The 12150-nt window shown below is 42.6% G+C and overlaps 1 protein-coding gene across 1 annotated transcript; it reads left to right on the top strand.

Moving 5' to 3' along the window:
* Positions 1-2820: 2820 nt before the first annotated feature.
* On the top strand, positions 2821-12150 carry sike1 (suppressor of IKBKE 1). Its single transcript, XM_060938349.1, has 5 exons — positions 2821-3314; positions 5603-5708; positions 5991-6133; positions 6928-7041; positions 10670-12150. The coding sequence occupies exons 1-5, from the start codon at positions 3156-3158 to the stop codon at positions 10787-10789; spliced, it is 642 nt and encodes a 213-aa protein (XP_060794332.1). The 5' UTR covers positions 2821-3155; the 3' UTR covers positions 10790-12150.

Below are 12150 nucleotides of genomic sequence, written 5' to 3'. Positions count from 1 at the left end.
GGTATGGCCATTCTAAATTACCCCTACGTGTGAATGTGTGTGTGCATGGCACCCTGAATAGGACTGGTGTCACTTCCAGAGTGTATTCCTGCCTCATTCCCAGCAGTCCTGGGATTGGCTCCAGGTCCACCATGACATTGACCAGGATAAAGTGGTTATTGAACTGTCTCACTTAAAAAAAAAAAAAAAAACACCAAAAACAAACAAACAAAAAAACCCTATTCATTTCTAGGTGACATATTATGTAAGATGTAGGTGGCATGGTGGTGCAATGGTTTGCACTGTTGCCTCACAGCAAGAAGGTTCGAACCTCACGGCCAACAGGAGCCTTTCTGTGTGGAGTTTGCATGTTATCCCCGTGTCTGCATGGGTTTCCTCCGGGTGCTCTGGTTTCCACAGTTCAAAGATATGTAGATTAGTGTGGCAGCGGGGGCGTGGTCAAGCACCGGTCTGTGACAGGAGGGTGGAGCCAGGGAAGGTGAGTGGCAGAATTGCTACACCTGACGGTAATTAACCTGTGTTTTGTGTGTGTTTTCCCCAGTAAACCGCTCCCTATTTAAGGAGGCTGAGAGAGAGCAGAGGGAGCGCGACCCGGGCTTGGAGGAAGAGTGTGTGTGTGTCTGAGAGTGCGTGTGCTTACGTTGCCTAGACTGAAAAGTTGGGGAAAATAAATAAGCCTTCTCTACCTCCAAAACGTTGTCCTGCCGTCCTCTGTGCTCCACCCACACATTGTTCGCGCTACAATTAGGTACAGTAAAACACCCAGCCACTGGGGTGCATACTTAGGCCCTGTCCACACGGCAATGGATTCAGGTGAATCTGATAAAATTGTTTATCGTTTCGGCCTGGCGTCCACACGGCACTGGCGTTTTGGGTGCCCCAAAACGAAATCTTTTGAGAACGGGTTCCAGGGTGGAAAAATCTGGCAACGGCCCCGTTGCGAAGTCGTCTGGATGAGTAGAACGGATTTGTTTACGATGACATCACAACCACATGACTGTCAGTGCTTCACGCCGGGTAGAAGTGTAACGAACTCGATGCGAGTTGTCAACAAATCCTATAACTTGGTTCATGAAACGCGCTTACAAAATATTTTCACTGTGAATATTTATTGTGTAATGGTGCAAAGTGAGAGAGGGAGAGTGAGAGTGAGAGAATAGCCCTTAGGGCAGAGTCTTTAGTCCAAACACTGCAGAAGTACTGAGTATAACCAAACCGTGCACCGCCCGTGCACTTTCCAAAAACAAAAACAATCCCGCCAGCAAAAATAGGAAAAAAAAGGAGCGATCTCACCTCTTCAGATGTTGATTTAAGTCCGACAATACATTCCTCAAAAAGGGCGTAGAAGAACAAAGTAATCCATCAACGTGTAGCATTCAATTTATTCCGGACCATTAAAGAATTCTGGAGGATATCAGAATGTTGGCGTACCGGCTTCCATCTACCCCCGTTCATTCCTCTTTCCGCGTCTTTCGTTTTACGCTACTGATTAATAATCAAAACTTTGTGGCTGATGCTACCGAAGAAGGGGTTTATGCGCATGCGTCTACTTCTTCTATTGTTCTGGTGTCTCCGATGAGACCGTCTTACAGCGCATGTAGAGGTGTGGCATGTGTATTGCATCGTTTTCAGCAAGCGTTGCATTGCCATATGAACCTGATATTTTACTGATCCATTGCCCATGTGGACGCGATATTTAAAAAAAAAATCTCGTTGCCGTTGTCGTGTGGATGTAGCCTTAGTGTTGGTCCCAAGCCCAGATAGACTGGGGAGGGTTGCGTCAGGAAGGACATCCGGTGTAAGAAAAAAAAAATCAATGCCAAATCAAATATGTGGATCAGGAATTGGGATGGATAATCTGCTGTGGTGACTCTTAACAGGACCAGCTAAAAGAAGGAGATATTGTGCAAGATATGGGTAATGATATAGCCATTTATGCTTTACCCATTGCGTTCAGAGTGGTTAATCTTGAATTGAAACACTATTTAGAAAAGATTGAGAAGGCTGTGATATGCAGAAGATATGCGATAATGTTATCAAACAAGGTTATCAACTTAAATATAAATAATGACATATTTTTAAAAATAAGAAGAATGCTAGTAATATGATACAAAATACATTTTAGCATGATCTAACAGGTTTTGGTTCTGTGGGTGAAAAGTTCAGAAATTAAAAACCTGGCTCCAATTATATGGTTATTAGCCATAAAAGGTCAAAAAGAAGAAGCCACTTATCCTGTTCTACAGGGTCGCAGGCAAGCTGGAGCCTATCCCAGCTGACTATGGGTGAGAGGCGGGGTACACCCTGGACAAGTCGCCAGGTTATTGCAGGGCTGACACATAGACACAAACAACCATTCACACTCACACCTACGGTCAATTTAGAGCCACCAATTAGCCTAACCTGCATGCTTTTGGACTGTGAGGGAAACAGGAGCAAACCCGCGTGGACACGGGTTGAACATGCACACTCCACACAGAAAGGCCCTCATTGGCCACTGGGCTCGAACCCAAGACCTTCTTGCTGTGACGCGACAGTGCTAACCACTACTCCGCCAAGAAGCATACATTAATACTTAAATGGTATTTTTGTAATGATGAATCAATACATCATTAGTGCATCAGAAAATAATGAAGCATACATTAACAGCAACACTAATGGTAACAGTTAAATATTAACATATTCTTAATTTATAATCTTAATATCTTGAGCTGCAGTATTAATTCATACAATTTATTTATGTTATGAAGAACGAGTTTGAGAAATCTTTAGGGCCTTTTGTTTTTGCACCGGAAACTCAAACCCTGCTGACAGGAAAAACCGGAAATACGTCAGAAAAGCGCGCCGTTGTTTGGCTTTAGAACTCTGAATGATTATTTTAAATTTGCCCTTTTTTAATCTTTGTTTGCTGTTATATTGGTACTAGTCAATCTTAGCCAAAATTACATTTCAATCTAAGACCGCAAGCAGAAAAAAATGTAGATATTGAAGCTATATTTCGAAATCATTCATGACTTATGTCTTTTGCTAGGTAGCTAGTCACTAGCAAGCTAATATCAGTGTTTATAACAACTAGCTAGCTAAGTTTTCCAGACAACAATACCCTATTTACGGGTATAATTTCGCCTTAATTTGTACAGTACATAAATATAGCAATGTCATGCACACTGGAAAAGGTGTTGTCCGATGCTCGGACTTTGTTGGAGCGATTAAAAGAGCACGACACTGCAGCCGAGAGTCTTATCGAGCAGTCTAGTGCTCTGAGCCAGAGAATACACTGCATGAAGGAAGTTGGAAATGCTCTTCCTGACAAGGTAAGCCTGAATTTTAGGCACAATTAGGAAGCTGGTTTGATGCCAGCGTAAGCAGAGAGGTGTCGCACTGTTCTGGAGGGCGACAGCCGTGGAGAGATTAGTGCTAGGACTGAATTTGCCCTAAATGAGCTGATGAACTTAATCCAGAGGGTTGAGCTGTTCAGCATGGGCTCTGTAACCCTCCTTAATGGCTAAATTCTGATCCTTGTCACTTTGGACAAAATGGACTGCTCATTAAGATGTGTCAGATGGGATAGAATATTAAGAAAGAGCAACTTTATTCATCACACAATTGTGAAATTCCTCCCTGCATTTAACCCATCTGAAGCAGTGAACACACACATACAGTGGGGCAAAAAAGTATTTAGTCAGTCACCAATTGTTTAAGTTCTCCCACTTAAAAAGATGAGAGGCCTGTAATTTTCAATCATAGGTACACTTCAACTATGAGAGACAGAATGAGGAAAAAAAATCCAGAAAATCACATTGATTTTTAAATAATTTATTTGCAAATTATGGTGGAAAATAAGTATTTGGTCAATAACAAAAGTCCATTTCAGTACTTTGTTATATACCCTTTGTTGGCAATGACAGAGGTCAAACGTTTTCTGTAAGTCTTCACAAGGTTTTCACACACTGTTGCTGGTATTTTGGCCCATTCCTCCATGCAGATCTCCTCTAGAGCAGTGATGTTTTGGGGCTGTCGCTGGGCAACACGGACTTTCAACTCCCTCCGAAGATTTTCTATGGGGTTGAGATCTGGAGACTGGCTAGGCCACTCCAGGACCTTGAAATGCTTCTTACGAAGCCACTCCTTCGTTGCCCGGGCAGTGTGTTTGGGATCATTGTCATGCTGAAAGACCCAGCCACGTTTCATCTTCAATGCCCTTGCTGATGGAAGGAGGTTTTCACTCAAAATCTCACGATACATGGCCCCATTCATTCTTTCCTTTACACGGATCAGTCGTCCTGGTCCCTTTGCAGAAAAACAGCCCCAAAGCATGATGTTTCCACCCCCATGCTTCACAGTAGGTATGGTGTTCTTTGGATGCAACTCAGCATTCTTTCTCCTCCAAACACAACAAGTTGAGCTTTTACCAAAAAGTTCTATTTTGGTTTCATCGGACATTCTCCCAATCCTCTTCTGGATCATCCAAATGCTCTCTAGCAAACTTCAGACGGGCCTGGACATGTACTGGCTTAAGCAGGGGGACACGTCTGGCACTGCAGGATTTGAGTCCCTGGCGGCGTAGTGTTACTGATGGTAGCCTTTGTTACTTTGGTCCCAGCTCTCTGCAGGTCATTCACTAGGTCCCCCCATGTGGTTCTGGGATTTTTGCTCACCGTTCTTGTGATCATTTTGACCCCACGGGGTGAGATCTTGTGTGGAGCCCCAGATCGAGGGAGATTATCAGTGGTCTTGTATGTCTTCCATTTTCTAATAATTGCTCCCACAGTTGATTTCCTCACACCAAGCTGCTTACCTATTGCAGATTCAGTCTTCCCAGCCTGGTGCAGGTCTACAATTTTGTTTCTGGTGTGCTTTGACAGCTCTTTGGTCTTGGCCATAGTGGAGTTTGGAGTGTGACTGTTTGAGGTTGTGGACAGGTGTCTTTTATACTGATAACGAGTTCAAACAGGTGCCATTAATACAGGTAACGAGTGGAGGACAGAGGAGCCTCTTAAAGAAGTTGTTACAGGTCTGTGAGAGCCAGAAATCTTGCTTGTTTGTAGGTGACCAAATACTTATTTTACTGAGGAATTTACCAATTAATTCATTAAAAATCCTACAATGTGATTTCCTGGATTCTTCCCCCCCCCATTCTGTCTCTCATAGTTGAAGTGTACCTATGATGAAAATTACAGGCCTCTCTCATCTTTTTAAGTGGGAGAACTTGCACAATTGGTGGCTGACTAAATACTTTTTTGCCCCACTGTACACATATCCAGAGCAGTAGGCAGCCATACTACAGTGCCCGGGGAGCAGTTGGGAGTTAGGCGCCTCGCTCAAGGCTATCCCATCTTTGGACTGTGGGAGAACCCCACTCAGATACGAGCAGAACATGCAAACTCCACCAGAAAGGCCCCTGCTGGCTGCTGGGCTCGCACCCAGAACCTTCTTGCTGTGAGGCAACAGTGCTAACCACTTACACCACCGTGCCGCCCATCGCAAACTATACAGTTTGCTCCTCCAGGACTGGAATCTTAACACCGCCTAGCCGAAACAATACAGTACTCGGTAAGCTTGAATACGTTTCAGTTAACAGCCTGACTTTTTTTCTCCCCAGTACATGGAGACAATTCCAGGATATCAGGAGCTGTCCAAATCCAAACCACACATACTCCTGACCCAGGAGAACACCCAAATCAAGGAACTTCAGCAAGAGAACAAAGGTATGGTTCCTAATTAACTTTATATCCAATAGGTCATGGGTACAAGCCCCAGCACTTACCAGCTGCCACTGTTGGGTCCTTGAGCAAGGCCCTTAACCCTCTCTGCTCCAGGAACACTGTCTTGTACCCCATTGATGTACTCTGCTGTGGATCAGAGCGTCTGCTAAATGCCCTGTAATGTAATATAGGCGTTTCTGATAACGTGCTTTTCAGATGCCTTGAACACTTTAACATTTTGAACATATGCTTAGTTTTATTTATTGTTATCGTTGTCTTCTACAGAGCTTTGGCTTTCTTTGGAAGAGCACCAGTATGCTCTGGAGTTGATCATGGGCAGATATCGGAAACAAATGCTGCAGTTGATGATGGACAAGAAGGAGATGGATACCAAGCCTGTGCTCAGCCTTCATGAAGATCATGCCAAGGTATACATTTTTCATTGATCCAATTAAATGGGATCTACTGTTCAAAAAGTTTGCTTCTGGTCCAAAGAACCGTTTTTTATTTCATTTGTCACCAAGAGCTAATACAATATTTTCAGTTACTTATTATTCATATAGTAATACTGCTACTACTACTACTAATAATAATCTCATCTCATCTCATTATCTCTAGCCGCTTTATCCTGTTCTACAGGGTCGTAGGCAAGCTGGAGCCTATCCCAGCTGACTACGGGTGAAAGGCGGGGTACACCCTGGACAAGTCGCCAGGTCATCACAGGGCTGACACATAGACACAGACAACCATTCACACTCACATTCACACCTACGGTCAATTTAGAGCCACCAATTAGCCTAACCTGCATGTCTTTGGACTGTGGGGGAAACCGGAGCACCCGGAGGAAACCCACGCGGACACGGGGAGAACATGCAAACTCTGCACAGAAAGGCCCTCGCCGGCCACGGGGCTCGAACCCGGACCTTCTTGCTGTGAGGCGACAGCGCTAACCACTACACCACCGTGCCACCTACTACTACTACTACTAATAAGATTGTTGTGAGGTATATATTGTATACAAACTGTAGCCCATGCACACATCTAGAACACAATGATCATTCTTGTGTAGTGCTTTTTTTTTTATCTTTTAGAAATAATAATAAATGATTATCTTGTTTGAGGAATGCAGTTACACAAAATTATATTGGCTTACTTGTAGTAATAAGACTTTTTTGTACCCTACTGCAAATACTCACTGAACTCATTCTTGTGATTTGCCTAGGAGGTGCAGAGCCAACTGGAGCGGATTTGTGAGATGGGCCAGGTGATGCGCAGAGCCGTACAGGCGGATGACCAGCACTACTGCTCTGTAAAAGAGAGACTGGCTCAACTGGAGGTGACGTGTTGTACCATGTCTGATTCCTCTTTGCAAAAGTAATTTATGGCACATTTCTGCTGATGTTCTGGAGGTCAGGAAAAGTGTCCTGAACAGGACTTGTGAAGTTCCAGAGAAAATTATTGGCTTGTATTTCCACCAGACTGCAGAGAAGTTTTGCAGAGTTACAAAGGCCGTTGCAGTTTCATGTTTTGAACCTTTTTTTGTAGCATGTACAAAAAGGTGTGTGTGTGTGTGTGTGTGTGTGTGTGTGTATATATATAATATATATATTTGCAGATGTAATTTTGTCCCACCTCTAATACACTAAGTAACTTTAAAAACGCACATTGATAAAACTTGCTGAATTCGTGCTGAGTTTATCTCAAGAAGAAAAGAAATATATCACAATGGAAAAATAACTTCGTTCCGCCCGAATAAGTTCCAAATCTGTGCTCAAATCAGAATTTAAGGGAGTTGTACTCAATAACGTACAATATGACTCGGGTAGTCAATGACATGGACAGGCTTTAATTTTCAAACAAATTTTGCATACACTGTACACACACAATCTTGCCTATAAATACTCGGGGGAAATGATGGGAAAATTGTCATTATTGAAGATGCCACGCCTAAGCCAAAATCAACGTGAACAGGCCATCGGGATGTTGCGTGCCGGAAGTACACAGACAGAGGTCGCCCGGCACTTCGGTGTTCATCATTCGACCATTTCCCGTTTGAGTCAGCGTTACAGACAGACAGGGAGCACCGGGGATCGTCCACGCCCTGGTCAGCCTCGAGTCACGACGCCAGTTCAGGATCAGCACATCAGGCTAGCTCACCTCCCTGACAGATTCCTGACACCCTCAGTCACTGCTGCTGAGACCCCTGGACGACACAGACCCAGAATCTCCAGCATGACGGTCCGAACATGGACCAACTGTCACTTTGAATTTTTTTATTGTGAATTAATTCTTGAGTTTGACAATAAATGTCCTTTATCGATGTTTCAAGATGTGTGTGCATTACATACAATATCATAAATTTCAAATATATGCATGAATCTAAAGTGATATCGTGTTGAATTCCATTGTGCGTTTTTAAAGTTACTTGGTATATAAACCACTTTTCCTTGTAAAATGCACATTATTACCTCGTCCGCGACGGATTAAGCAGGGCGTTGTATTGTAATCAGTGTGGTTTGTTCGTTCGTTTGTCTGTCTGTTAACAATCTAGCGTCTAGACGGTTGCACCGATTGACTTCAAATTTTCAGGGTAGGTGGGCAATGGCCCATAGATTACCTAATTAAATTTTGGGTGTAATCGGGTCAAGGTCACTGGAAAGGTCAACCTTTCGGTCAAAATAAATTTCCATTATAACTCAAAAACGGTTGCCGATAGACAGATGTTTACTATTATGAGCGGGTCTGATCAGCCCTGGCTGGGTCACCTGGATGAGGGTGTATGATGTTGAAAGACCCGAAACACCCAATGATTCCAGGAACATCACTGACGATGTGTCCAGTTGCATCAGTAGATGTGTTTCCACAGCCATTATAACTCAAAAACGGTTGCCGATAGACAGATGTTTACTGTTATGAGTGTATAGGAACTCACATATGACCTTTCGTTTGGCACCATGATCTTTGACCTTGAAAGGTCAAACTTAAGGTCACAGATTTTCAGAGGGCTGTAACTTGAAAACGGTGGCTGGTAGACAGGTATTTACCATTATCAACATAGGAAGTGCCATGATCTAAGGTCATGGGTTTTCAAAGGGCTTTAACTTTAAAATGGTTCATGATTGCCAGATGTTTACTATTATCAACATATAAGAAGTCTCATATGGGCTTTCAGTTGCCACCATGACCTTTGACCTTGAATGACTTTGAAATGTCAAACTCAAGGTCATGGATTTTCATAGAACTATAATCTGACAGCTGATGATTGGGAAATATTACCATTATCAACATATAGGTATAAAATAAGTGCTTCCGGGTGAGGTTTGTTTTGCCTGGCAACACTTGTGATTTAAGAGGTTTTTCATAGTTGGAGTCTGAATAAATTAGTGACGCTCAGCATCCAATTGGTTCCTGGTCCTTAAAGGGGAACTGAAGTCATTTTTAAACTTGCTTTATTTCTTAATTAACGTGTTATTCAATTATGTTTCCGATTTTATTAACCTTATATCGTGACTCGTATTGGCATATTATATTACACTTATCAGCCTTTTCGGCTTTTAGCCATGCTGAATGTAGTTCGTTTGGTCCACGGCAGGCGTCGCTTATCCGTGCGATCTTCACGAGACTTGTGCGAGACTTCAAACGTGACGTGTCAGCGCTGCCATTTTGAAAACTGTTTACACAGCGGCCAGATCGCCATATCATTCCAATTTAGATTAATTTCGAGATTTGCCAGCTTCATCAGTGATGGAGTGTCAGTCCTGCGCGCTGTGGCGCGTGCGCCTTGGGCTGCGCGCGCACCGAGTGGACTCCAGCACGTGCGCTGTGAACAAGGCGCACCTGAGCTCAATTAAGGAACTGTGCGTTTGCCTATTTAAGGACTGTGCTGATGCATTTGCATCGCGAAGTATTTCGATACGCATGTACATGTTCCCGAGCCTTTCTACCCGTTGTCTTGATTTCCTGTTTCACAATCCTTGTGCCCGTTTCTCGTTCTTGTCCTCGCTTAGCCTTTGATGTACTGTTTGCGCCTCGACCGTCCCTTTTGCCTGTATGCTCGTTTTTGATCTCGCCTGCCGTTTTGGATTGTTTGCCTGTGTATATTTTGTCTCACTGTATACGTATATATTCTGCACTTTATTAAACTGTATACTTCTGCACATACATCCGCCTCCCTCGCGTACATGACATGGAGATTATTCCATACGACTTCGAACCAATGTGGAGTAGAGAAGAGTCGGAAAGACGACAGGATAAGGACAAGTCCGTCGCGCTGGTATTTACGTCATTACTGTCGCACAATTAAAACGTGCCAGATCAGGCGGCTGGTGGGTTTTCAAAATAATAAATACATGCATGTATTTTTGTGATAAATACATATTATACTGAGCGCATTTCCCACATAATCCTCACTAAGGTTTCGGACAGCACTACAAAATGGCGTCCCCGGTATATAGTGCCCTATAGTGAGTAGGGAGCGATTTCGGACACGGAAAACTTCCGGCTTGATTACATCAGCATTCGAAAGAGGGCGCGCGCGTCTTTTGACGATGTTGGCAGACGTTGGTCATTTTGATTTCCGCTGTACGTTTTACTTCCGTCCTACGAAGTCTCGCACAGGTCTCGGCGAATCTCGTTTACGGCCATTGCTTTGACATATGGACTGATATATTACAGAGCATATTTCAAACACTCATAACTTGCTATAGCAGTGACAAAATAGCGATCAGAAATTCGTTTTATAAAATGAGAGAAATAGAATTTTGATGATAAAAAAATTGCCTTCAGTTCCCCTTTAAAAAAGTACCAGTTGTAAAGCAGAATTGGGTCTGATTCTTCCACATGAAATGCACCAAGTTCCTGAAATGTTTTGCAATTGAAATGCATTTTTTTCCACTTGTCTTAGTTTTTAGTACTGTTCAGTCAGCTGCTGTTCGTGCTTCTGAAACTTGCTCCATTTTCTTCAGATTGAAAACAAGGAGCTCCACGACCTCTTGGCCATCAGTAAGAATATGTTAAAACCACAGCGGGAAGAGGCGAGCCATCCAGACACAGAGCCCAAGCCTAAAGTTATTGACAAGGAGTGATGACGTCTGAAGATATGAAACGTGCTGAGACATGCTCTGCTTTATGGCTCCAGTTCAGTGCAATGTCCATCGTACCCTCTCAGGTCACCTGTTGGTGTGTTGGACCATGTGTGTTGTGGCTTTTTGGTGTTGCTGACTGGTCTCAGTGTAACCTCAGTATAGAGGGAAAGTTGTTTTCTCTTTCTCTCAGGAAAGACTTGCAGTCTCTGTCTATTTAAACAGAAGACAAATCTATGATAAATTGAAATACTCATGCAACCTATTTATATAGGCCTTTTCAAATTAAGCTCAACATTGTGGAATGCTTTGCAAAAGTATTTAAACCCCTGGCACATTATGATGCGTGGTCATGCTGATTAAAAAGAATAGTTACTTTTTTAGACTGAATTAACTTGTCTGGTGCATGCTTGACAATCCTGATGGCATTTTAACTACAAAATGAACTCATCATTATTCCACCCACATCATGGGTTCTTCATTCATTTTTAGGAAAGGTGGAGAAAGACACCAATATATTTATGTAAGGAGACGCAAACGTCAGTGAAATTAGTGACGCGATGGCAATAAATTAGCCACTACTTGAAACATTTATCAAAAAGCTCGCTGAGCTCTGTGTGAACATGTATATAGTTTTAATGAATACATTTGCAGTCTGAATTGTTCAGATTAGAAAAAGTGCTCTCGTTTTTATTCAGCATAACCTTGTGCGTTTGTCTAAACACGTATTTTAATTAAAAAATGTGTCTGAATGGTTAAAAACCTTTGCAAGACACTGAATCATCACCCCGCCTCCACCCCCTTAGTTATGTAACTTTGTGTTTGAATAGTCTGAAGTAGCTTTTATTCAAATAGATTTAATTTACTTTTTATTTTATTTTTTTTCCATTTGTAGGTTGGGTAAAATGTTTTTGGCGACATAAACTCCATAGATTTCATGCCTGCGGACAGTTTTTGTTCTGTTTGCTTCACATTTGTTTTTATCATAATATAAAATTTTTCAATTTTAATCATCCAAGACAGGGACTTTGGGTGAAAAATGGTGCTGGTTCTTCAGACACTGGTTTATTTATAATGGCTCAGGTGGATAAGGCGCCATACCATAAATCCGGGGACCCGGGTTCGATTCCGACCCGAGGCCATTTCCCGATCCCTCCCCGTCTCTCATTTCCTGATCCCTCCCAGTCTCTCATTTCCTGTCTCTACACTGTCCTATCCAATAAAGGTGAAAAAAAAAATCTAAAAAAAAAAAAAGAGCCTTATTTGTTCCAAGATCAAAATAAAGCTTTTATTGCTGTGCATGTCATTGTGCTATTAGATTGTTGCATTATAGTGTGTTTGTCTATCTATTCTTTTTAATAAAA

This window comes from Neoarius graeffei, chromosome 13 (assembly GCF_027579695.1).
Source record: "Neoarius graeffei isolate fNeoGra1 chromosome 13, fNeoGra1.pri, whole genome shotgun sequence".
Lineage (NCBI taxonomy): Eukaryota > Metazoa > Chordata > Actinopteri > Siluriformes > Ariidae > Neoarius > Neoarius graeffei.
This window is presented reverse-complemented; position numbering and strand designations above follow the sequence as displayed.